We start from the raw sequence: 24,621 nt of genomic DNA, 5'->3' as shown, positions 1-24,621 counted from the left end.
GCCAAGAGGACCATCTGGAACAAGCTGTGCAATGCATGTCACACATTTGTCACACTCCAAAGTTACACACAGATAGCTACAATTTAACGTCATAAATCTTAGTGAAATGTTTTTGCACGCATGGACTGAGCCCTCTGTTTTTGTGTGGAAAACTGGATTGTAGTAAAAGCATGTTTTGGTTATTTCTGTTTATTATTTACCAAATGTTTGATGTAGGTAGGTAGGTGTGCAGGCTTCCCGGCAGCATCCACATGATTGCATCAGCTGTTGACTTGATTATGCTGTCAAGTGACTCTTTTATCTCGTGACTGTGTTTGTATAAATGGTGGTCAGAGTGCTTAAGTCCACTTTGAAAAGAAAATAATCAATGTGAAACAGAGATAATCACAACTTCTCTAAGTACAAAGTCTGGCATTTTAAACACTAGTCTGATGATGGGATAATGTCAGCTAAAAATGCTTGCATACTTCTCTAAGTGTGTCTACAAATGGACGAGTCCAACGGGGCTCAGCAAACTAAAGCTAATGGCTCCCATAATGATGTAATCTCATGTGTACAAAAACCTCTTTATTTCCTGTCTTTAAAAAAACAAGCTGTTTTCCCAAGGGTTTGGGCCAGTTTTCTGATTTGTTTTAGTCCACTGTTCCAGGTTTGCCCAGTTAAAGTGGACATCATTCACAGAGCAGGCAAGTTACGAAAAATACAGTAACTACTCCCTTACACGGGTCTGTATTTCATCTGACTTAAATCTATTGTGGACGACTTTTATAAATTGATGCTGTTGTTTTGCACCGAGCTCATGTAACCAGACCTCTAAGGGCATTGTTGAATAAAAAGAGCAGTGCACTGCCAGACATCTGCAGCTTGCATAACCGAAGCCCCAGCCAGTGGAAAATAGCACCATCACTCATTTTCAGCAGAAATAATAGCAGCTGGAATTTGGCCAGAGGCAACATTTCATAAGCACAAAGATTGGCCAAGAAACTATATACGTTACACCGCGAGGCTTGTGCATGCGTTTCACATTTTGGGCGGTATAGAGGTAGATGTAAAGTCACACTTGAGGCAGAAGTTAGTTTCTTGTGTTGATGAGGTTTGAAACTTAACTCATAATCCAAGGTGACCCCACACAAAATTTGGAATTGGTAGAAAGACCTCATGACTATATACACTGCTTCCATCTGAGTGTTTGGGCTTTAAAGATGGCAAGGGCGTAGCAGGGAAGCAGTGCGAGTGTTTTGTTCACCCACTTGAATATATTGGTAGTTTAGCAATTGTATTGGATTGAAAATGATTGTTTGATAAACTGGATTACGCAGTGTGGAGCCTGCACCAAAGAGAGAGGTGTGCTCTTTCTGCCTTAGGCTTTACACATAGGCGTGTGGAAGAGGTTTTCTGCGTAGGCCCAAGGAAAGGCAGAGAGGCCCCAGAACAGAGCCATACCGCCAAATATAATACTGCAAATGAAGATAAAGCTTTCTTTCACTAAAGTGTTCCTGACTACATTGTAAATAAAAGGGGAGGGCGGATCAATACCAAAATATCAATACTCTAGATACTACATTTACTTTTTGAACATCGATCCTAGCATCAATAGGATCAATACAAAAAGAAGAAATTCATTTCTCTCTTCTTCATCGTACCTATTTGTATTTTAAAAAGTAAAACTAAGCAAACAGTGTTGTCGTGAATGTATCTAGTGCATGTAGTTTGCTTCTCCACTGCTTTTGTGCTGACTAGCTTAATCCGACACATAATAGAAGTGATAGCTTAATGAAAGAGTAAAAAACACAACAAAGTGCAGTCTGAGCTCCAACCGACAAGAAGGGAGGACGAGGGAAATGCCTGGCAATCCAGACATTTGACATAAAAACAGAGTTCACTTACAGTCTGTTCAGAGAGGCTGAGACGGAGAATATCCAGGTATCTTTAGCACTGATTAATGTTACATGCAATAACGTAAATTCTGCCACTCAGCCTGTCTCTTTATTATATCTTGCTTTTATTTTTTACCACTCACAGTCATCACTCAGGTGCAATATCAGTACTGTTAAACTGTGCGATATTTTTAATTTCATCAGTCAATAATGTGAAATCAGCCATTCAGTCTGTCTCTTTATTATATTCTGCTTCTTTCTGATGCTTCGTTATTGCATTGCTTTGTGTTTTACACTATTTGCTCATTATGTTGCTCTTTGTTTTTGTACAGTTTACTTATTCTAAATACTTATATATTGCTTTGTATTTTTTTTCTACTTATGCTTCCTGTTTGCCCTATCCCTCTGCTGTTGTAACGTTGCAAATTTCCCCACTGTGAGACGACTAAAAGATAATTTTATCTCATCTTACATTTTCAAACTGTAATTGGTCATCATTAGCTATTACTTTGGCAGACTTGTTGTTTACCTCACACATCACGGCACGCTGCTCTTCCCTAAATGAAAGTACATCAGACACTTTTAATATTAAAACGTATTGTATCAGTATCAATATGCGCATGTATCAGACCCAAACCAAATTTTGTGATGTCCCCCATCCCTATGAATAAGGTTTAATTTGGAAAATTTGTTTTCCTTTGTCAAATGCAAGGCTGGGTATCCATACAAGATGGAGTATCACTTTGTTCCTCTTACAAATGAAAAGTTGGGTAAAGGGTTCAATTCATTAACTCAGTTTAATGCACTCGAGTTTACTAATACAGTCCTGTGTGGCCTGGTATGACCTGTAGCCTATGGTGACTGATTTCTAACAAACTTAGGAAAGATTTTTGTGTGACTGATGTTACTGAGTCCGACTGTTTTCTACATGTATTTCTATTCCACTGGCTTTCAGTCAGGTCATCTGAAGCAACTAGCTTAATTGAAACCTGGGAAAGAAATCTAAATTGCAGTCATCCTGAAATCGCTTCTTGTGGTCACAGTGGCCGCTGTTGAGTAAAAGTTACATTGGCCCTTTTTAGATAGGAATTGTGCAAATTTGCAGGAAAGCCCAATCAGCCTTTTTTCAGCATTGGCAGTATAAAAACAAAAGCAGGGAGTGCAGCAAAATGCCGCCTGCCTACTTTTGTTTATACAGAATGCGCCTTTTTCTGAGCAATGGGGGGTGTGAGCAAGAAACAAAATGTGTAGCTCAGTGTGTGACATAAACAGTGACATGGGAGGGCAGCCGTGGCTAGTCAGGCGGCGATTCTCTCGTAAATCGGCCCGTTCTTCACCGTCCCCGTCATCTGGTAGTTAATGGCCTCTTTGTTTGAGAGGACAAGGAGGGCGCACTATTCCTTGTCTCCTCAGTTGCTCATCTTTACAGTGTCTGTCAGGTTTACGTTTCCCTCTTGCTACTAGCTGCTCACTAATTCCTGCTATCAGCTGTATCCTGTTTATCCACCACCAGTGGCTCGCACATGCTGTGTCATCAACAGCTCCTCCCACAAGTCTTCAACAGCCCCTCCCATTGCAGAAGGCCGCCTTGGTCTGTTTAAACTAGAAGGGTTCCACCAATATGACTATCCTACGAGGCAGAAAATTGGGCACCTCGGATCAACTCGTCAATCCGGCTCTGTGTGTATAAACGCTCGCAGCTTGCCAGCAAAATGGCCCAACATTTGCGGAAAATCTGGAAGTGTAAAAGGGGCTATTGTCTCAATGAGATGGCTGAAGCCAAAGGGCAAGTGCCAAAAACTGCAAAAATGAGTCAAATTCCATAAATGTTAAATAAACAAAAAACAGTTTACTCTATATGGTCACTTCTGGCTCCAGTAAAACAAGATTGCGACTGCTGCAATGCCAAACTCAAGGGCCCAGCCCAAATGTCCGGGCTTCACCACACTTGGTGGACTTTGCGGGTGTGTTCCTGGGAAGTCTGGGAGCGGTTAGGGCTGTCCAAATCCACTTTTCAACGAGTCTACAAGGGGCCTCAAGTTGACTTTCTGCAGACTTCCAGACAGTCCGCTTGGGGTGCAGACTTCAGAAGACCTCACTGATTTAATAACCCACAATTGCAATACAGACGTGACGTTGTGGGTTTTTCATCTGCCGCAAAAAAAACCCAAAACTTACTTACTTGTTGCTTGAATTATGTAGGACAGAAATAAACAACCACATCATGATACAGAGATATGTTTCAGTCTAGGCTGTAGAGGGACTGAAAATACATTTTATTATTGTGGCCTACCAGGCTGCGCTGTGTAATAGGCAAAAAGAATGGCTGAAAAATACAAAAGAAGGTTTCTAATGTCAGTAATACCCAATTTATTGAGTTATGGTCCTGTCCTTATTTACAAACATCTCTGTTTTTGAACACATGTAGCCTGTATGTTATATAGAGATGTATTAGTAGGCTTCATTTTTGTTAGTCACAGAAAAAGGCTATTCAGGGGATTTATATCTTGTTATCTGCAGGGACAGATGAGCAGACACTGTTCATGAACTTATATGACTTATGAGTAAAACAGTCTCAAGGGCTGTCTATCAGCCGCTTGCGATAAATACGGCACGCTATGTACAACTGAAGTCCGCGAGGCCTCAGTCCGCAAGTCCAGAGGGTGGACATTTGGATTCAGCCAAGGCTTCAGAACAGGAGTGGCTACTTCCATTATTTTTATACAGTCTAGGGATTTAATAGGTTCCCTAAGAATTACACAAAATGAAATGAATTTGTAAGGGAAAAAAATTAGGAAAAATAGTTTCATATTTGACACAACTGAAGGTTGGGAACAAAATCCTGGGATAGACCAGTAGAAATCTGCCATTGTTCATCTTATTCATTATTACACTGGTCCTGCCTGTCTGTCTGCCTGTCTGTCTGCCTGTCTTCCTTCTCTCGCACACTAACACCCAGCCAGTTTCTCCCACTGCTAAACAGGCCGCTCTGATTTATTTCCACAATGCCTCACATCCACACACACACACACACACACCTTTTGTAGTTCTCCCTTGATAAGATTGCCTTAATCCCTTAGGGGCAGAAAATAGTGGGGAACTCCTTGTCTTGCCAGCCTGCCAGCGGCCAAGCAGACAGTGCACTCAGTTAATAATAGCCAGCCATCTTTGTTTAGGGCCTTGTTCCCAGACGTCCAAGCCCCACTAATTGGCCAGTTTCCAGTTCTAGGACCGATACCTCCATGATGATGGTGATTTAAATAGAGCATGCAGGTAGGGCTGCTCACACATTCACCATTAGCATTATGGCTCTGAACACTGCCAGTGGTGGGAACTATTTGGGTACTTCCTCCTCCTCCTCCGCACCAACAGGGATAGAACAGGGGTGACACCAGTGCAAGGTTGGATGTCATATTAGGTGAGAAAACCTAACATGTCCCGTTGCTCAATTTGGGATTTAACTACAGATTGGAGTAATGGTTCTATTAAGTGAATTCTTAAGTGGTCCTTAAGAGGCACCAGAGTATCTCTAAGGTTATCACCCTGTGTTTAGTGTCATGTGTGGAGACAAGGGGACAAATGAGGTGTTGGTGCCACTCTTGTTTGGAGGGACTCGGGGACCCTAAGACAGCTGTTAGTCTCCTGGTGCGCCCAACCTGCCGTTTGACCTGACAGCAGTCGCACTCTCTCCTGTGTTACCCGTTATAAAATGATCAGCGTTGGGATTTGCGGGTTAAGGACGCTTAGAGCAGGGGTTTTAATGTCATGACGTCACATTAATTAGCGGCCACTTTGATCCTTTCAGCCTCTAAGCCGCACTCTGTCCTATTCTGACTGTCGGCGGACACGGCATGTGTCAGTGACTCCCTCGGGGACCGCGGAGGAGAATGCGCCTGACGCACCCAGCCCTGTAGGCCACTGCACAAGCTCCCCTCTCCACAGCAGCCTACAGGTGATGCTTCAGTGACAAGAGGACGGGAACACAGCAGCACTCGAGTTCAAAATGGCAGACAAGGATAGCGTGGAGAAATACCTGGAGAACAACCCGCAGTTCGCCAAAGAGTACTTTGATAAGAAGCTGCGCGCGGAGGCCCTGTCCGCCGCCTTCTCCGCACCTGTGGACGTCAAAGACACCGCTTCCTTCAAGGATGTTAACTCCGTCCAAGAGGCCGCCATCATCTTCGAGCTGGTCCAGGAGATGCAGAAACAGGAGGAGATGGACCAGTCCATTCACAAGGTGTTGCAGAGAGTGGCTCTCATCATACAGGCTGACAGGCTCAGCCTTTACATGTGCCGCGCGAGAAACGGAATACCTGAGCTCGCCACCTGCCTCTTTGACGTCACGCCTACATCCAAATATGAGATAAACAGGGTCCACCCGCAGGCTGAGATCGTCTTCCCTCTCGATATGGGTATCGTGGGTTTCACCGCGACCTCCAAAAAGCCACAAAGTGTTGCTGACGTCTCACAGGTGAGTTCAGTGAGGTGCTCGCGCTCTGTGGTGTGCGCGTGACTCCGAAACTGTCAAAAATCATATGGCGATGTTCCCTTCTTCCCACAATGTTACTATTAGTAGTAATAGTAAATAGTTAAAGTCACTTTAAATTGTTATGAAAACACTAATAGGAACAATAAAAGCACGAGTAATAATAACTGTAATAATACATTTATTGGTATAGCGGTTTAAAATTCACTCAAAGTCACTTTACACGGTAATGACAACAATAAAAACATTGCTATTAATATTAGTAGCAATGGTATATATTCAACGTCACTTTAAATGGTAATAAAACAGTAATAGAAACAATAAAGGCATTAGTGATAATATTAATAATGAAACATTTATTTGCATAGCGCTTTAAAATGCACTTAAAGACACTTTACATAGTTATAAATACAGTGAAAACATTGGCATTGATAGTAGTAGCAGTAATAATACATTTATTTGTATAGCACTTTAAAATGTACTCAAATACACTTTACATGCTAATAAAAACAGCAGTAGACAGTAAAAAAGAAGAGGGGTATAATAGATCATAGATATTTAAAAAAAAAAAAATATGAGTGAAAATTGCCTCTAAAATCTTTGTGTCTTTAAATGTTATGTTAAATGTTAAATGCGAATTTGTTAACTGAGGGTCATTGGCTAGAGTGTAGGCTACAAAAATTGTCCCGAAGACCATTTATTTCTAAAATAAACAGGTGCAAATAATAAATAGTCATAAATGAATAATACATTTAATTCTATAGTGCTTTTAAATGTGCTCAGAGTCACTTTACATGGCAATACAAACAGTAATAGAAATAATAAAAGCACTAACAGTATAAGAACAACAATGAGACGGAAGAAGGAATGGGTCGTAGATATAAATTATCAGTAATAAATACCTCTAAAATCTTTGTGGGTCTTAAAAGAAACTGTTGTGCATTTGACTTTGTCAGCTGAAGGTCATTGGCTGGAGTGTAGGCTACAACAATTCTAAGACCCTTTATTTCTAAATGTGCAAATAATAAATAGTAATTAATTAATAATAAATGTATTTGTACAGCACTTATAATGTACTCAAAGTCATTTTACATGGTAATAAAAACAGTAAAACAATGATATTATAAAACAACAATGAAAAGGAAAGGGGGTCTAATAGATCATAGATATAGAAATAAATAAATTAGGTGAAAATTGCCTCTAAAATCTTTGTGGGTCTTAAAAGAAACTGTTATACACTTGAATTTGCTAGCTGAAGGTCATTGGCTGGAGTGAAGGCTACAAAAACTGCCTCTAAATTTGCAAAGCATCAGATTAATAAATTACCACCACACTTGTTTCTGTTCATTATGGACCTGCTAGAATTGACATATTTTTTATTTAGGCCTACCTAGCATGATGAGGTCCTTAACGATCAGTGAAGTTAAATAGCTTTAAAAGTATTAGTGTTTAATATTACACAACGCTGATGTCAAAATTACTGATAAAACATATGGTTTTATTTTGAATTATATGATCTTATGTATATTTTATAGCATATTTTTATTCTAAGCATAAGTTTTTGTAAGATTTTGAAAACTGCAGATGTTAGAATTATGTTTTAGGATTATTGTTAATATGTCTGTGTCTTCCAGTATATGATACACTGACCCATCTTCTATCTGTTGACAAATGTGAATGCATGAATGCCTCTTGCTGCCAAGTGTAGCCAGTAATAGAACATTGATTACTGAGTATTTAAAAGTGAGATCAGAGAGCATGCTGGGATCTATTTGAAAAAAAGTAAGTGTTAGATACATTATGAATGTGAATCTTTCAATCCGACAGGCAATGAAAGCAACAACAAACTGAATAGAGTGATGTTGTATGTTAGTATGTCATTTTATGTCCACCCTTTGGATTCAGCCGAACCTGATACCAAGTTTTTCCTTTCCTCCTGATACAGAATCAAAAGTTCTCCGACTTTGTGGACAAACAGACTGGATACAAGACTAAAAACATGCTCACTTTCCCTCTGATGGCTGATAAAGAGTGCCTTGGAGTTGTCATGGCACTCAATAAAATAGGAGCTGATAAGTTCTCCCCAGAGGATGAGGCGGTAAGAATACACACCTTAAACATGTACGTCCACCTGTAGTCAGAGGGATTTGCTGACTGAGCTGGAACGAGGTTTTGTTTTGGATGCATGGCTGCCACTTGGATGTGTCAGGTGTCATTATTAGGCCCTCTTTATCTTAACAAGTAGCAGCTACTATACACCTGGTGTTACAGGAATTATCTTTTTATTATGTCCACAGTTGCTTGCCTCCTACTTTAAAAAACTCCGCACTCTTTGCAGCTATATAAAGATTACTGCTGTAATTCAATCTCACCATTATGTAAAACACTCCAATTATGTCAGCAGGAGCCAATCAGACCTGCCTGAATTGATTTGGCTGCGTTCTGACTCGCAAAAAAAAAGACGTAACGATTTAACTGGGAATAAGTTATCTCTTAGCTATATAAAAGAACACGCGCTGCTGCGTCTTATCATTCAGGAGCCGTAAACTCACACTGAGGTACAGTTCCACAAAGAATGAAGTGGGTCAGAGGGAAATTATGTTTTCATAGACTCTTAATGTCACAGTGTTAAGTCACAGGAGCTGAAAAGCAAAGTAAAGAGCTCTAAGGAGGGGAGGGGCAGATGGTTTAACTGCTAAGATGCATTATAGCGTCTGATATCTCTGTGCTCTTTGTGCCCAGGTTTCCGCTTCTCTTTGTCTTTGCATACAATCTCTACTGGGAAAAAACTTCAAAATACAAGCTTCAATATTTAAGAAAAACACACTCATATTTACTGCATCAAGCATCAAAGGGTTTGTTAATCACAAGTGTAATGGGATTTTATCAGCCTGCAAAGACCTGTGAAATGCTTTTTGTGTAAATCCATGTACAAAATATTTGCACAGAAGATTAGTCAAACTTAAAAGACCTTAAGAAGTTTGCGAGAAAGAGTTGTGTTCAAGTCTGTTGTGTTTACTGATCTGTCATAGTACAAGGAGACACGCTCCGTACACTCGCCGTACACAGATCACTTTATGTTACGAATCACAACTTTGCTGGTCATGTCTGCTTCAGTCTTAAATCTGCTGCTGTGTATTGATGAAGCCTCTAATCTCATTTGGTCCTTAGCTCTTCCACAAGTACATGAACTTTGCCCAAGTCATCACCATGCAGCATTACACAAGTTACATGTATAACGTGGAGTCCAGAAGGAGTCAGGTAAACTGAACCCCCCATCATGTTGCACTGATGAACACTGTGTCCCCCGTTGGCATGGTACAATATGCCAAAGCTAAACATCCATTGGTGTTACCCTCGTAGGTGCTGCTCTGGTCTGCCAGCAAAGTGTTTGAAGAGTTGACAGACATTGAGCGACAGTTCCACAAAGCGCTCTACACTGTAAGGACCTATCTACAATGTGAACGATACTCAGTGGGCCTGCTGGACATGACCAAAGAGAAGGTTGGTGTTGCAGAATAGATTCAGTTTTACACACAGGATTGAACAGAGAGCATTCATGGATAAATAACTTCAAACTATTAATCGTGTGTTTTTTGCCCTGCAGGAATTCTATGATGAATGGCCGGTGAAACTGGGAGATGTGGAACCTTATAAAGGACCAAAAACGCCAGACGGCAGGGTAACAAACTCATCCTTCTTGTTAATTCTGGGGTTTTTTTGTAGTGTGCGGCGCTTAAAATCCCACTCGCTTTGACTTTTTCATTGTCAAGTGAAGTTTGAAGATGAATCAATAATTGCTAACAGGGTTCTTCTTTTTCTACAGGAAGTAAACTTTTACAAGATCATTGACTACCTCCTGGAAGGCAAAGAAGAAATCAAAGTCATACCGTGAGCAGCAGCAGCTACAAACTAACATAATACATCTGAAAATACAGCATCAAAAACCAGAACAATTTTTGCCCTCAAATTAACAAAAAAATCAAGCACATGAAAAATACATGAAGCAATTATGCTTGCCCACATACAGCTCTGATAAGTGTTATTATTTGGGCACCATTAAATCTGCTTCTCAGAGAAAAGCGAGCTCGCTCCAGGTCTCACAACTCTTTATGTTTCTCTCTTTTACAGTGGTCCCCCTGCAGATCACTGGGCTCTAGTTAGTGGCCTACCGACCTACGTTGCAGAGAATGGCTTTGTAAGTTTCTCACTGCGGCTGCGGGGCAGTTCATTTAGAGAATTGCTTGAGTTAGAAAAGCTTGAAAATACAGGAGAGCTGAATCATGGAATAGGCACAGAGACATGTCAGTATCTAAAGTGGTAACATGAGTGAGCGAAACAAAGGCAAAAGAGTACATCACACTTATCAGTTGGAATACTGGACATGAAGTGAATTAGTGCAGTTACATGTCAGTTTATAGCACTGAACATAGTAGTCAACACAGTTTTGATTCACAATTTGCATTTAATAAACTCCAGTTAGCAGCTACAGTTGTAACGAGTCGGACATATTGCAACAAATGTGCTAAAATGCCATGAAGTGAAGTAAACAAGACTTAACAGACAAATATTTTATTATTATTTAGATAAAGGTTGCTATAAAGATTGATCAGAAATAGCAGCTGTGAGTAATACTGTACTGAATACTTGTAGCAAAGCGCTGGACTTTAATGTTTTTTATGTATCTGCCTGCAGATTTGCAACATGATGAACGTGGCTGCAGATGACTACTTCACTTTTCAGGTGAGGAGACTTTAACCGTCCATCCACACACATGCAATACACACCACTATGGTTTTGGTATACACACATTAAGGCCTTTCCTGGCCTTGTGATTTATCCCCCCCCCCCAAATTAAAAAAGGAAAAAATAAATAAATAAACAAACAAATTTAATTGCATCCAATGGACGGAATAACTAATTGATTCCTATTATTTTAGTAGGCTACCAAAAGTTTAATTTGAGTTAAATTTGAATAAAAACAATACCTACGTCCATGTATCAATACAGTATCGCTACGCAAAATATTGCGATACTATGCTGTATGGATGTTTCCCCCCCCCACCCCTACTTTCCCCTACTGTGTTGATGCCCGTCTTCAGGAAGAATGGTTTGAAACCGAATCTGAATATTTTTATTTCAATGCCTTTCAGAAAGAGGCTGTGGACGAGACAGGTTTTGTCATCAAGAACGTTTTGTCGCTGCCCATCGTCAACAAGAAGGAAGAAATTGTGGGCATCGCCACTTTCTTCAACAGGAGAGACGGCAAGCCATTTGATGAGCATGATGAACAGATCACCGAGGTCAGCACCATGCAGTCTCTCTTCTTTATTCCCTGTCATCGGCACACCTGGTTTGAACCACTCTCTAACTTCCTGTCGCTCCCATTTTATTGTACCAGGCCCTGACGCAGTTCTTGGGTTGGTCCGTGTTGAACTGCGACACCTACGACAAGTTGAACCGTATGGAGTACAGGAAAGACATCGCCCAGGAGATGCTGATGTGCCAGACTAAGTGCACCAAAGATGAGCTGCAGGCCATTCTGGTGAGTATCAATCTGATGCACCTACCTCTGATCTCTAAGCATTTGATGAAGAGGCCACTCAAGCAGGGATTAAAAGTAGTCAAAGGTTAATGCGCCGTGAATAGCTTTTTGAGGAGCGTCTTCCATTAGCAGCTATTAGAGGTCCTAATAAAAGATCTAGTGGAGACAGTGACACAACAGTTGCTGCACTGATTGGAGCACTTGTCTCAAGTGTTTGAATACATGATATCATTACGTTTTCTGCGTTTTGTTGCCAGTCTCTAAATTCAGGCTGTATATTTCTGAAGTGATGGCAGCATGTTCACAGTGGATTGAGTGTGAATGCCATTTTAAATCACTGTTCTCTCCTTTCTAACCAGAACACCAAGGAGAAGTTTGACGCAGAGCCTGAAGACTGCGACCAGAAAGAGATGTACAAACTGTTGGTATGTTTGTTTGAACCTTTGGGACAAAGATAATCACATTATCAAAGACACATAAGTGCATGAGTGAAATAATGCATAGGATTGAGGGATTGGACTTTAGAAAGCTTCACTTCTTTTCAATCAAAATTCATTGGAAATCATGTGTACGATTTATGGATGTCTTCTGAGTGAACTGTGTTGTGTTTTGGTTCAGAGAGCAACCTGCCCGCCAGCTGACAATGTCAACGGAGAGAATCTGTACCTGTTCTCCTTCAGCGACTTCCCCGTCACAGAGTTCGATCTCATCAAAGCCGGAATTCGCATGTTCTTTGAGCTCGGAGTCATTGAGAAGTTTAAAGTCCCCGCAGATGTGAGTAACGTAGTCAGACACTTCGGTTTGACCGCACTAACAGGATACAATTCAAGGGTTTCAGGTGGTCCTGATGGTTGATAGTATCTGGATGTAATGATGTCATTGTGCATAGGGCTCATTATTTTTCTTTTGTTCCCATGATCATGTTGTCCATTCTGTATATCCAGACGCTGACCAGGTGGATGTACACAGTGAAGAAGGGTTACCGTGCCATCACCTACCACAACTGGAGGCACGGCTTCAACGTAGGCCACACCATGTTCTGCCTGCTGCAGGTAACAACCGCACACATGCATCTCCACTAAACCCTAAACTAGGGTTACTCAGCTTACTTTGCCCAGGGGCCACTTCTGCAAAATTACAGGAAGCCAGAGGCCAGTCGCAACAGCCACCCAGCACCCTATTGTGGGCCAGAATTAGTGTATCATCGCCCTAAACCCAAAGCTCAATAACAGGAATATCCTCTAAGCTGTTGCAGTTCAATCTCTTCTTTTCTACAACATCATAAGCGTTCTTGTAGACAGCAGGCGATGCTAATAACTTTTACGCTGCAGCTCACTGCACAATATTTAACACAATACAGGTGGTGAAAGTTTAACAGGCCGCTATGTTTTAGAAGAATGTGTGAACCACCTATATCAGCTCACAACATGTTTTATTTCATCATAAATCTAGATGGGAATTGCTGCAGCACAGGTACATTAAGTGTTTATAATGCCGTGAGAGCATCAGTATTGACGGTGCCCAGTATTCTGCAGTTTCTGGATTTAAATGCTCCAGAAATTTTATTACGTTCTGAACAGGTCATGCTTTTGTATAGTTGGTCACAATCCATACCACTCATCCCAACACCTGCGTGTAATAATTAATGATTTGTGCCTTCTGCCTCACAGACAGGGAAGCTGAGGAAGTACTACTCTGATCTAGATGCCTTTGCCATGGTGGCTGCTGCTTTCTGCCACGATATCGACCACAGAGGAACCAACAACCTCTACCAGACAAAGTAGGTCAAAACATTATGTGTGTGAAAGAAAAGTGCGTGCATGTGTGTGTGTAACCTGTGTGTAAAGGTATTCCTCCATCCTTTTCTTTTTTTTCTGCAGGAGTGCATCCCCTCTGGCTAAACTTCATGGCTCCTCCATCATGGAGAGGCACCATTTGGAGTACAGCAAGACGCTGATGGGCGAGGAGGTACGACACATTACTGGACTATAAATTTAAAAAATAGCAGACTTAAAGGTTCTGTATCGACAGGGTGTGAGACTTTCCCCCAGCTGCCTCTAGCAACCTGTGAGGTAACTTCTATGTAAAGGATTTGGACCGTATTTTCAGGGAACGTCCAAAGGATGCAACATTATGTGCGAGTGTCTTACCTCTCTTCAGTGAGGCAACAGTAGCTAACGTTAGCTAAGAAATGGAGTTTGCTAATGTCAACAAACGACTGGCACTCACACATGCTGTGCTTTCCTTATATACATTTTTCAGCAGCAGCCCGTCAGTAATGAACCTTCATTTAGCACCCAGTAGCAGCTCATATTCAGCCATAGCAAGACCAAGCATAGGGGGCCTGACCACCGAACCACCCTCTCGACCCCCCCTGCTTGATCAGCATACCTTTCTGTTGCTGCCATTACACGGATAAGACCCCGTGTTGCTGTTAGCTACGAGCCTGCTGTGAATTCTGGGGCTCGGCTAACCCTAACCCTAACCACTAAGTCATTATTTTGAGACATTAGAGATGCTAAGTCATTATTTTGAGGTAATAAGTCATATTTTTTTAGGTAATAAGTCTTTTTTTTTTTGAGGTAGTAAGTCATTTGTTGTGATGCCATGTTATTATTTTGAGATTCTAAGTCATTATTTTATGATATTGAGTCATTATTTTGAGGCACTAAGTCATTACTTAGAGATGCTAAGTTATTATTTTGCGATACTAAGTCATGATTTTGTGATACTAAGTCTTGTTTTTTTTAGGTATTAAGTCATTTTTTGAAGTCATAAGTCATTATTCTGAGGCACTAAGTCATTACTTTGAGATGTCAAGTCATTGTTTTGAGATTCTAAGTCATTATTAAGTCATTTGTTGTTATACCATGTTAATACTTTGAGGTACTAAGTCATTATTTTGAGATTCTAAGTCATTATTTTATGATATTGAGTCATTATTTTTGAGGTACTAAGTCAATACTTTGAGATGCTAAGTCATTATTTTGCGATACTAAGTCATTATTTTATGATATTGAGTCATTATTTTGAGGTACTAAGTCAGTACTTTGAGATGCCAAGTCAATTTCTTTGATGTACTAAGTCATATTTTGAGATACCAAGTCATTATTTTATGATATTGAGTCATTATTTTGCGATACTAAGTCATTATTTTATGATATTGAGTCATTATTTTAAGGTACTAAGTCATATTTTGAGATATCAAGTCATTATTTTATGATATTGAGTCATTATTTTTGATGTACTAAGTCATATTTTGAGATACCAAGTCATTGTTTTATGATATTGTGTCATTATTTTGCGATACTAAGTAATTATTTTATGATATTGAGTCATTATTTTAAGGTACTAAGTCATATTTTGAGATATCAAGTCATTATTTTATGATATTGTGTCATTATTTTAAGGTACTAAGTCATATTTTGAGATATCAAGTCATTATTTTATGATACTAAGTCATTATTTTTGAGGTACTAAGTCATTATTTTTGAGGTACTGAGTCATTACTTTGAGATGCTAAGTCATTATTTTGATGTACTAAGTCATATCCCACTGAGCAAGCAACGTCTGTGGACGTCCAAGTCTAGTTGATATCATGTCCACAGACATGATATCAACTAGACTTGGACGTCCACAGACTTGGATGTCCACAGACATGATATCAACTAGACTTGGACGTCCACAGACGTTGCTTGCTCAGTGGGATTTTGAGATACAAAGTCATTGTTTTATGATATTGTGTCATTATTTTGAGATACTAAGTCATTATTTTGAGGTATTCATTATTTTGCAAGACTAACTCATTATTTTGAACCTTTAAATGGAAGAAGTGGCACACACATTTTGACCACTTATTGTTTCTTGCAGAGCCTGAACATCTTCTGCAACCTCCAGAAGCGTCAGTTTGAGCATGTGCAGCACTTGTTTGATGTCTGCATCATCGCCACCGATCTGGCCCTTTACTTCAAGTAGGTTCTCAGAAATACTCTAACTGCTCCCAATTCTACAGCCACAGACTGGCCGATGTTGCTCAGAGTTTTAGCCGCAGCTGATCAATGTTTGTCTGTCTACTGTTGTATTTGTTTAGCTCAGTTGGTCTGACTGACTGTCTGCTATCTCATCACGCAGAAAGAGAACCCTCTTCCAAAACATTGTGAATGCCACAGAGCCGATGACGGTGGAAAAGGAGGCCATTGACTTTGTTTCTAACAACCCCACCAGGAAGGAAATCATCATGTATGTAACTAAAGCTCAAGATCATACAAAAGAAAATTCTGTTTCCTTCTGAGAAGATTTCTCAAACAGCAGACCCATCAGTAGCAGGGTGTCATCTTGTCCTTCCTGACTGTCTGTCTGTCTCTCACCTGCAGGGCCATGATGATGACAGGTTGTGACTTGTCAGCTATCACCAAACCCTGGGAGGTACAGAGCAAGGTGGGTGGCCTTCACAGCCTTCACATGGGCCGATTAAGAAAATGTACAGTGAAGGTTTTTCATGTAGTTTGTTCTACTAAGGCCGACTGATTGAGTTCTACACATCGCTGTTTGATCCTCCCTGCTCTCAGTTTTCGATCAGATTATTCAGCTTGAAATATGTTTGGTTCCAGCTCAACAATGTAATATTTATTGCAACCAAAAAATGAGCAGAGTTGCACTTACTTTGCTTTTTTAAAAGAATATGATAAGTCATAACAACAAAAACAAACTGGGTTCAGAAGGCCACTTGTATTACAGTGTCTGTTGTTCCTCTGAGATCAAATGCTAAAAGCTTTCGCCCATGGAAAGGATTGAAAATAACCCGCACAAGATAAAAGAATATGACCTTTTTTTCTGCTACTCATTCGCAATCCTGTCCTCCCTCTGTTTGTCTTTTATTCCCCCGTATCATTCTTTGTTCGTGTTGTCTCTCTCCAGGTGGCTCTGATGGTCGCTGCTGAATTCTGGGAGCAGGGAGATTTGGAGAGGACTGTTTTGGACCAACAACCAATTGTAAGGGTCATACCCCTCATGTGCCTTCTCTTGTGGTCTCCTCTTCCTTTCATGTTTTTTTTTTTTTTAGGGTTTCTCAGGAATTGTTTTTTCATCTGAAACTTTCCCCTCTGTCTCCCTCAGCCCATGATGGACAGAAACTGTGCCGAACAGCTACCCAAGATGCAGTGTGGTTTTATCGACTTTGTGTGCGCATTTGTGTACAAGGTAATTCAAAGCCTTCACACTGCACAGCAGAGGAGTATAATTATTATACACAATGAAGGGGAGGTGATAGTTTCAAGATAGATCTCAAGGCAGAGATACTAAGTCATTATCTTGTGATACTAAGTACATTTTGAAATATTAAGTCTTTATTTCGAGATACAAAGTGATTATTTTGAGGCATTTATTCATTATTTTGAGGTATCATTATTGAGGTGTCATTCTGTGATACTAAGTCATCATTTTGAGATACTAAGTCATTATCTTGTGATACTAAGTCATCATTTTGAGATATTATGTCTATTTCGAGATACAAAGTCATTATTTTGAGGTATTTATTCATTATTTTGAGGTATCATTATTGAGGTGTCATTCTTTTATACTTAGTCATTATTTTGAGATACAAAATCATTATTTTGAGGCATTTATTCATTATTTTGAGGTATCAATATTGAGGTGTCATTCTGTGATACTTAGTCATTATTTCGAGATACAAAGTCATTATTTTGAGGTATTTAGTCATTATTTCGAGATACTAAGTCATCATTTTGAGGTATGTAGTCATTATTTTGAGATACTAAGTCATTATTTTGAGGTACTAGTCAATATTTCGAGATACTAAGTCATTATTTTTGAGGTGCTTAGTCATTATTTCGAGATACTAAGTCATTATTTTGAGGTGCTTAGTCATTATTATTTTTGAAATACTAAGTCTTTATTTCAAGATACAAAGTCATTATTTTGAGGTATCATTATTGAGGTGTCATTCTGTGATACTTAGTCATTTTTTCGAGATACTAAGTCATTATTTTGAGGTATGTAGTCATTATTTCAAGATACTATGTCATTATTTTGAGGTACTTAGTCATTATTTCGAGATACTAAGTCATTATTTTGAGGTACTTAGTCAATATTTCGAGATACTAAGTCATTATTTTTGAGGTACTTAGTCATTATTTCGAGATACTAAGTCATTATTTGGAGGTATCATTATTGAGGTGTCATTCTGTGATACTTAGTCATTATTTCGAGATACAAAGTCATTATTTTGAGGTATGTGGTCATTATTTCAAGATACTGAGTCATTATTTTGAGGTACTTAGTCATTATTTCGAGATACTAAGTCATTATTTTGAGGTACTTAGTCAATATTTCGAGATACTAAGTCATTATTTTTGAGGTACTTAGTCATTATTTCGAGATACTAAGTCATTATTTTGAGGTACTTAGTCATTATTTTTGAGATACCAAGTCATCATTTTGAGGTATGTAGTCATTATTTCAAGATACTAAGTCATTATTTTGAGGTACTTAGTCATCATTTCGAGATACTGAGTCATTATTTTTAGGTACTTAGTCATCATTATTTTGAAATACTAAGTCATTATTTCGAGATACTAAGTCATCATTTTTGAGGTAGTTAGTCATTATTTCAAGATACTAAGTCATTATTTTTGAGGTACTTAGTCATTATTATTTTTGAAATACTAAGTCAATATTTTGATATACTAAGTCATTATTTTTGAGGTACTTAGTCATTATTTCGAGATGCTAAGTCATTATTTTGAGGTACTTAGTCATTATTATTTTTGAAATACTGTCAATATTTCGAGATACTAAGTCATAATTTTTGAGGTACTTAGTCATCATTTTGAGGTACTTAATCATTATTTCGAGATACTAAGTCATCATTTTGAGGTGCTTAGTCATTATTTCGAAATACCTAGTCATCATTTTGAGGTACTTAATCTTTATTTTGAGATACTAAGCCATCACTTTGAGGTGCTTAGTCATTATTTCGAGATACTTAGTCATTATTTCGAGATGCTTAGTCATCATTTTGAGGTACTTAGTCATCATTTTTAAGTACTTAATCATTATTTTGAGATACTTGGTCATCATTTTGAGGTACTTAGTCATTATTTCAAGATACTAAGTCATTATTTTGAGGCATTTATTCATTATTTTGAGGTATCATTATTGAGGTGTCATTCCGTGATACTAAGCCATCATTTTGAGATACTAAGTCATGTCAAAATACTAAGTCATTGTTTTGAGGTACTTGGTCATTTTTTCAAGATACTAAGTCATTTTGAAATACTAAGTCATCATTTTAAGATACTAAGTCATTATTTCATGATACTGTGTCAGTATTTTGAGGTATTTATTCATTACTTCAAGATACTTAGTAATTACTTTGAGATACAAAGTCATTTTGTGATACAAAGTTATTGTATCTAGAAAGTTTCTCATTAGACTGAATTGCAGGATCTTTATTTGTTTTCACATCACACTGGCGAAAATGGGCTTCCATAAATTTTTGATAAGACTCTATCAGAAAGGTGTAAATCCAACTCTGTAGTAAAGGAGCATCCTACAGAGTACAAAACAACCACTGAGTGAAGTCATTTCTCACACAGAGTTGTTATTAGCTTTACAGAGGTTTTGTTGTAGCTTCAGCCACTTTAGGTTAGATCCCAGGATGGAAAGAGATGAACCTGTTCAACCCAGCTGGCCCCGACAGGAATGTCAACTAGCTGTCTGTCACTGTGGTATTTGGACAGGAACACACACATCCATATAAATAAATGAATATGTGTCGGCCCACCCTGTGGACATCTGGTCTAAGAGGCACATGTATTTGCAGCACTTAACTGTTTCCCTCCTGTAAGGTCTACTCCCTTTGTGCAGCCCATAGTATGACTTAATATACTTAAATCCAGTGTATTTTCTTTCATTTATCAGGAGTTCTCCAGGTTCCACAAAGAGATCCAGCCCATGTTTGATGGTCTGAACAACAACAGGGCACACTGGAATGAGCTGGCTGAGGTATACAACGCAAAGATGAAGGCTATTGAGGATCAGAAGAAGAAACTGGAAGAAGAGGAAGCCAAGAAAGGTATTTAAAAAAAATGAATCGGTGTATATTGATCACCTGATAAATGTGAGGTGGTCAGTTATCCTGTATTAATGTATCTTTTACTATCTCTGTGTGTTCATGTAGCTGGTGGAGGCGAAGCAAAGTCAAAGACATGCACTGTCTGCTAAGTTCCTCCGGTGCTTGGATCTGGACTGATGCAGTCTGGTTAGGACTAATCTAGGCTATGCCAGCCTATTCTGGTCTGACAGCTAGTCTAGCTGGGGCTTGATTAGGCCAGCTTGGTCTCGTCTGATCTACACCAGCGTAGTTCTCTCTGGTTAGGTTGCAGTCCGCTCTGGTGCAGTCCAGCCCAGCCCCGTTTGGTCTGGTCCAGTCCAGTCTAGCCTACTTTAGTCTAGTGTAGTCAGGTCTGGTCTATGGTCCAGTCTGCCGAACTATCCTCCGAGGAGGGAAGAGTCAGGAACATCACCAAGAAGCAATGTTGGGACTCTGACTGCAAGAGAAGCCTGTTTGACTCGGAAGATGTGGTGCATCTGAAACGTCTTCCTTCCTCTGCTTCGACGATACACAGCAATGAACTTTTGAAAAATATATACATGGACAACGTATGTTTCCCTTTATCATAGCAATAATCGACACATTCCTGGTATGCGTGGTTTAAAACCATGGTTGGATAAGCTGTAAGCAAACACTCCAAGTCAAACTCTTTAGTATAAAATGAGTAGCTAGGGGACAACATGTGCTGCATGTTGTGCTTTCGGTTAACAGTTAAAGTAGCATGAGTTGTGGCATCAATTCAACACAAGAGCAGGAATCTGCACATGAATGATGTGTTAACGCTGTATGACAAACCTCAACGCTCAAATACAGCAAGCGACAATCAAACAAGGGCTGATGTTCTCTTACCTCAAAAAGGCGCTGATGAGTTGTGTAAGGGTGTATTTATTTTAATATGCAATCTATCTATATACGTATATTTTTCTGTCTGACAATTTTGTACTTGAACTGTCGTCACGGACGGTGAGATTGCGGCGAGCTTTGAGAGAGGGCGTTGTGAGCAAATGCAGGCTACAAGTCACATTCAAGCATCTAGAACATGTATGTGTGTAACTTTATTGTCAGCTTTGGAAACAAACACCTGTAAGCTGTTATCTTTATGCCCAACGACTTGGATTGAAACAGGCATATTTACACCAGTATTTAGAGCAAATTGCAATTCCAACAACTCAAAAAAAAAAGCTAAAACCTGCATGATTTCACTTGTACATAGTTTATTATATAGAAAATGTAAAATGTAAATTGTGTAAACTTAACTGAAGCGTAAAACTGATTTGAAGGATGTTCAGGAAAGGCAACCTTAAGAGTCGCAGTCAGTCAAAGCGGGTACAGAAGATCTACCTCTCCTGTAAGAAGATTGGATGGGATTTGATTTGATTGCCAGCCAGCATTTGAGATCCACACAGCTTTAGACTTTAAATACCCTTCTTACAGAGGAGGCAAAGCAGGCTACCAAAGCCTTGTATGTATGTGCAGAGGACTTGGGTTTAAAATGGGGCAGATGCAGCTATATAGCATCATCGATTGTGCGCCGGTTCGGGCCAAAGTGATGCAACAGCGTGATGAATCACACAGCAGCTGCGGTTTGATGTCGAGTCAGTGTGAATCTCCGTGTAAACCTGAGTTCAGCTTGATCTGATCAGGCATCTGAGTTGACAGTCTACCCCCCCACCCCCCCGCGGTGCACCTTCTGAAACACTTTTAGCAACGTCCCTCCTGGGGGCAAAGGCAAGCTGTGGCTCTCTACTTCCTGTTACACAATGTCATCTCCTCTAATCAACGGGGCATCAATCAAAGGCACTTAATCCTATCAGAATGGCTTTGGGACTATCTGGAAACTCCTTTTCTGCTGCTTGAGGTAAAGCGAGGAGCTATTGTGGTCACTGGAGCCAGAACTGTGCAACACAACATTTACTGAAAGTGATGTTTTAAATATTTATCCATGAATTTACCTCATTGTTCCTGCTGCACGTTTTATATAGATGGTTACACCACCAGTTCTGTCTCCAGTGATTTAAAAAAAAAAAAGGCTCCTTGCTTTTCTTTCAAGGATCCTTCGTGAGATACCAAATAATGCACTGTATACTTTCTACTTATCCCATCAACTGTCTTCCAGACATTAGAAATCTATCATTTGACGTATGAGATGACCTCTACTGTATGTATGTGTCATGAGATGTAATATGTGTAAGCAAATAAAGGAATTTACGGAAGTGTAAGAATACTGATAATCGCTTTTTCTCAGCATTAGAAATAGGTGGTGCTTCGTCTCTTATTCACACTTGACTCGTGCACACGAAGGTTAGACGGAGACAGAGAGTGAACTTAAGAAACCTGGAGCTTAGCTGCCACAGCGCTCGTTCTTAGTCATATATCGTGCAGGGATCTTAGAGAGCTCCAAAGCTGGATGAGCCTCCAGGGAAAGAGGATCAGTGGATTGGTTCTGATCCCCCCTGCTCGATACAGCGTTGTCTGGCTGTGTTCTTCAGCGTCCTGCGTCCTGCGGTCTGCAGATTCTGCATGCAGAAAAGTGGACGTTGCATGGTGTTAATGTCGTAGACGGTAATTTAGAGGATGATAAACTTCAAAGGTGTGCAGTTTGAGTGGAGGATGCTGCTGAGGCCTCTGCTGGAAAACAGACTAAGCCCTTAAATCATTTTGCAGGACACTTCAGCGCCTCAACCCCCCGCAACAACATGACCTTTCATTCCGCTGACGAGGGGTCGATGGGTGCAGAACTGGCTGCACCCCCATCACCTCCCTTCGCATGCCTCACCACAAAATTTGAGTTGTAGATTTAAAGCACCTTTTAATGAGGGAGAAAGAGTCGGTGTAATTTTAAGAATTGTAATCTAGCTAATTAGAATTGAGAAATTATTTCAAGGAGTATTTTCATGCCTTAAAACATGGCTGAAAAGTTGTTATTTGGGATCTGTGCATTCCTCCCAGGGCATCCTTAAAGGCCCTAAATGTGCGCTCATGTGAGGGCGAGAATCTTTAACCAAGAAAACAGATGTTGACAACACAACGGATTAACTGTAAATGTATCCAGGTGTACGAGTATAGCCAGGGGCCAAATTACATCCCACCGCCACCCAAAACAACAGGCTGTATCATTTACTACACTTAACCATCTGTTAGCTAAACGCTGCCATGAATCACACAGTAAATGACTTCTCCTGAGAAAGCAATGAAGTTAAAACGAGGCAGACAGAGCGGTAAGAGGTAAAGTAATTGTCTTTATTTAAGCCAAGGTCTATAATCTCCCAGCAACCTCACGCAGTTTCCTTCTCTGCGAGTTGAAGGCGAGGCAGCGGTTCAATCTTGCCCTTGGCCGGAGGGACATCTCCAGCTAATCCTTGTAGCAGCAGAGTGCCTGGCTGTTTTGTATTGCTACTATTATGCTGAATTATACTCTGGAAATTGTACCAACTTTATAGTGCAGTTTCAATTAATTAGAGATATTTAAACAGGAATAAGAGTCCACAGCAGTGATACCCTTGGGATAGGGTGCCAGGTGACAATTATCTAATTCACAGTTAGGCTATATTGATTCACAGTGGGATTTTTAGGGTGCCAGAATGTACACCCTGGAGGTCAGCAGACTATCACAGGGCTGACTCACATTCACACCTATGGCCAATTTAGAGTCACCAATTAACCTGCATGTCTTTGGACTGTGGGAGGAAGCCGGAGTACCCAGAGAAAACCCACACAATTTATTTCTGAGTAATTGTGTCTGACACTAAGGTTAAAGTTTTCAGAGGGGAAAAAATATGCAGACGACTATGTATATTTTATGATAAATTTATTTAGACTCTGACAACTAAACTTCACCATCAGTCACACGTTTTCTGTTCAGAGAATAAAGCTTCAAATCAAATCAAATCTAAATCTCTGAAATTGAACAAAAATTATAACTATCTAAAATGTCATCTTGTTGAGTCGACATCTAAACCAATCAGGTGTTGGATAGGGCGAGAGCCAGGTGGTTCCAATCATGCCCTGGGTCTTGGAGTCGATGGAGAGCAACTGCAGCGCCTGACTCTAAAAACTGCAGCCGCCTCGCTCTCGCAAGATTATCGCTGTCCACTTTTGTAAGACGTCAGAGCAAGTCGGGATGAAGTTGCACACAAACCTAACTGGCATGCACTGTGTGGTGATCGCTGGTGATCGAATCTGCGCAGGCCTGGCTCATCTTGATCCAGCCTGTCGCCTTGTACTGGTTTCAGCCGTGCCCCAAAATCTTGATTAAACAGCAAATTACTGTTAAATTTGCACTTCCCCAAATCATCCAGGGTCCAGTGACAGCTAGCTAGCAGACAGTTAAACCTCTGCACTGAGTGTCTTTTTGTGTTTGTTTTTAAATAAATGACCAATTATTTTGAAATAGACAAAATTATGCATTCCATGTCTTAGCGAATTTCAAGGCTTCACAAGCTGCTTTTTATTTTTCTTAGGTTATTTTACTGAAATTTGTTACATGAATCACACTCTGGTCCTGTTTGAAGCTGCTATATCCTCCTGAGACCCTGTGTCCTCATGTGAGGACATCAAATTTTGGGTTTACTGAACCTTA

The 24,621-nt window shown here is 39.9% G+C and overlaps 1 protein-coding gene across 2 annotated transcripts in view; it reads left to right on the top strand.

Moving 5' to 3' along the window:
• Nucleotides 1–22,344, top strand: part of pde6c (phosphodiesterase 6C, cGMP-specific, cone, alpha prime) — a 49,651-nt gene extending 27,307 nt beyond the window's left edge. Inside the window, exons 1-22 of one of the 2 annotated variants that reach the window (XM_049563556.1) lie at nucleotides 4,581–6,348; nucleotides 8,309–8,461; nucleotides 9,535–9,624; nucleotides 9,727–9,867; nucleotides 9,971–10,045; nucleotides 10,190–10,254; nucleotides 10,495–10,561; nucleotides 11,059–11,106; nucleotides 11,517–11,666; nucleotides 11,765–11,908; nucleotides 12,268–12,333; nucleotides 12,527–12,682; nucleotides 12,853–12,960; nucleotides 13,579–13,688; nucleotides 13,789–13,876; nucleotides 15,779–15,879; nucleotides 16,040–16,147; nucleotides 16,282–16,345; nucleotides 16,826–16,900; nucleotides 17,024–17,107; nucleotides 19,850–20,003; nucleotides 20,109–22,344. In XM_049563556.1, coding sequence (XP_049419513.1) covers nucleotides 5,881–6,348; nucleotides 8,309–8,461; nucleotides 9,535–9,624; nucleotides 9,727–9,867; nucleotides 9,971–10,045; nucleotides 10,190–10,254; nucleotides 10,495–10,561; nucleotides 11,059–11,106; nucleotides 11,517–11,666; nucleotides 11,765–11,908; nucleotides 12,268–12,333; nucleotides 12,527–12,682; nucleotides 12,853–12,960; nucleotides 13,579–13,688; nucleotides 13,789–13,876; nucleotides 15,779–15,879; nucleotides 16,040–16,147; nucleotides 16,282–16,345; nucleotides 16,826–16,900; nucleotides 17,024–17,107; nucleotides 19,850–20,003; nucleotides 20,109–20,152 — 2,559 coding nt within the window. In that variant the 5' untranslated portion in view covers nucleotides 4,581–5,880 and the 3' untranslated portion in view covers nucleotides 20,153–22,344. Of the gene's footprint in view, nucleotides 1–4,580; nucleotides 6,349–8,308; nucleotides 8,462–9,534; nucleotides 9,625–9,726; nucleotides 9,868–9,970; nucleotides 10,046–10,189; nucleotides 10,255–10,494; nucleotides 10,562–11,058; nucleotides 11,107–11,516; nucleotides 11,667–11,764; nucleotides 11,909–12,267; nucleotides 12,334–12,526; nucleotides 12,683–12,852; nucleotides 12,961–13,578; nucleotides 13,689–13,788; nucleotides 13,877–15,778; nucleotides 15,880–16,039; nucleotides 16,148–16,281; nucleotides 16,346–16,825; nucleotides 16,901–17,023; nucleotides 17,108–19,849; nucleotides 20,004–20,108 lie in introns of those variants that run through there. The other variant, XM_049563555.1, reaches the window with a different exon arrangement.
• The last annotated feature ends 2,277 nt before the right edge of the window (nucleotides 22,345–24,621 follow it).

Source organism: Epinephelus fuscoguttatus, linkage group LG20 (assembly GCF_011397635.1).
Source record: "Epinephelus fuscoguttatus linkage group LG20, E.fuscoguttatus.final_Chr_v1".
Lineage (NCBI taxonomy): Eukaryota > Metazoa > Chordata > Actinopteri > Perciformes > Serranidae > Epinephelus > Epinephelus fuscoguttatus.
This window is presented reverse-complemented; position numbering and strand designations above follow the sequence as displayed.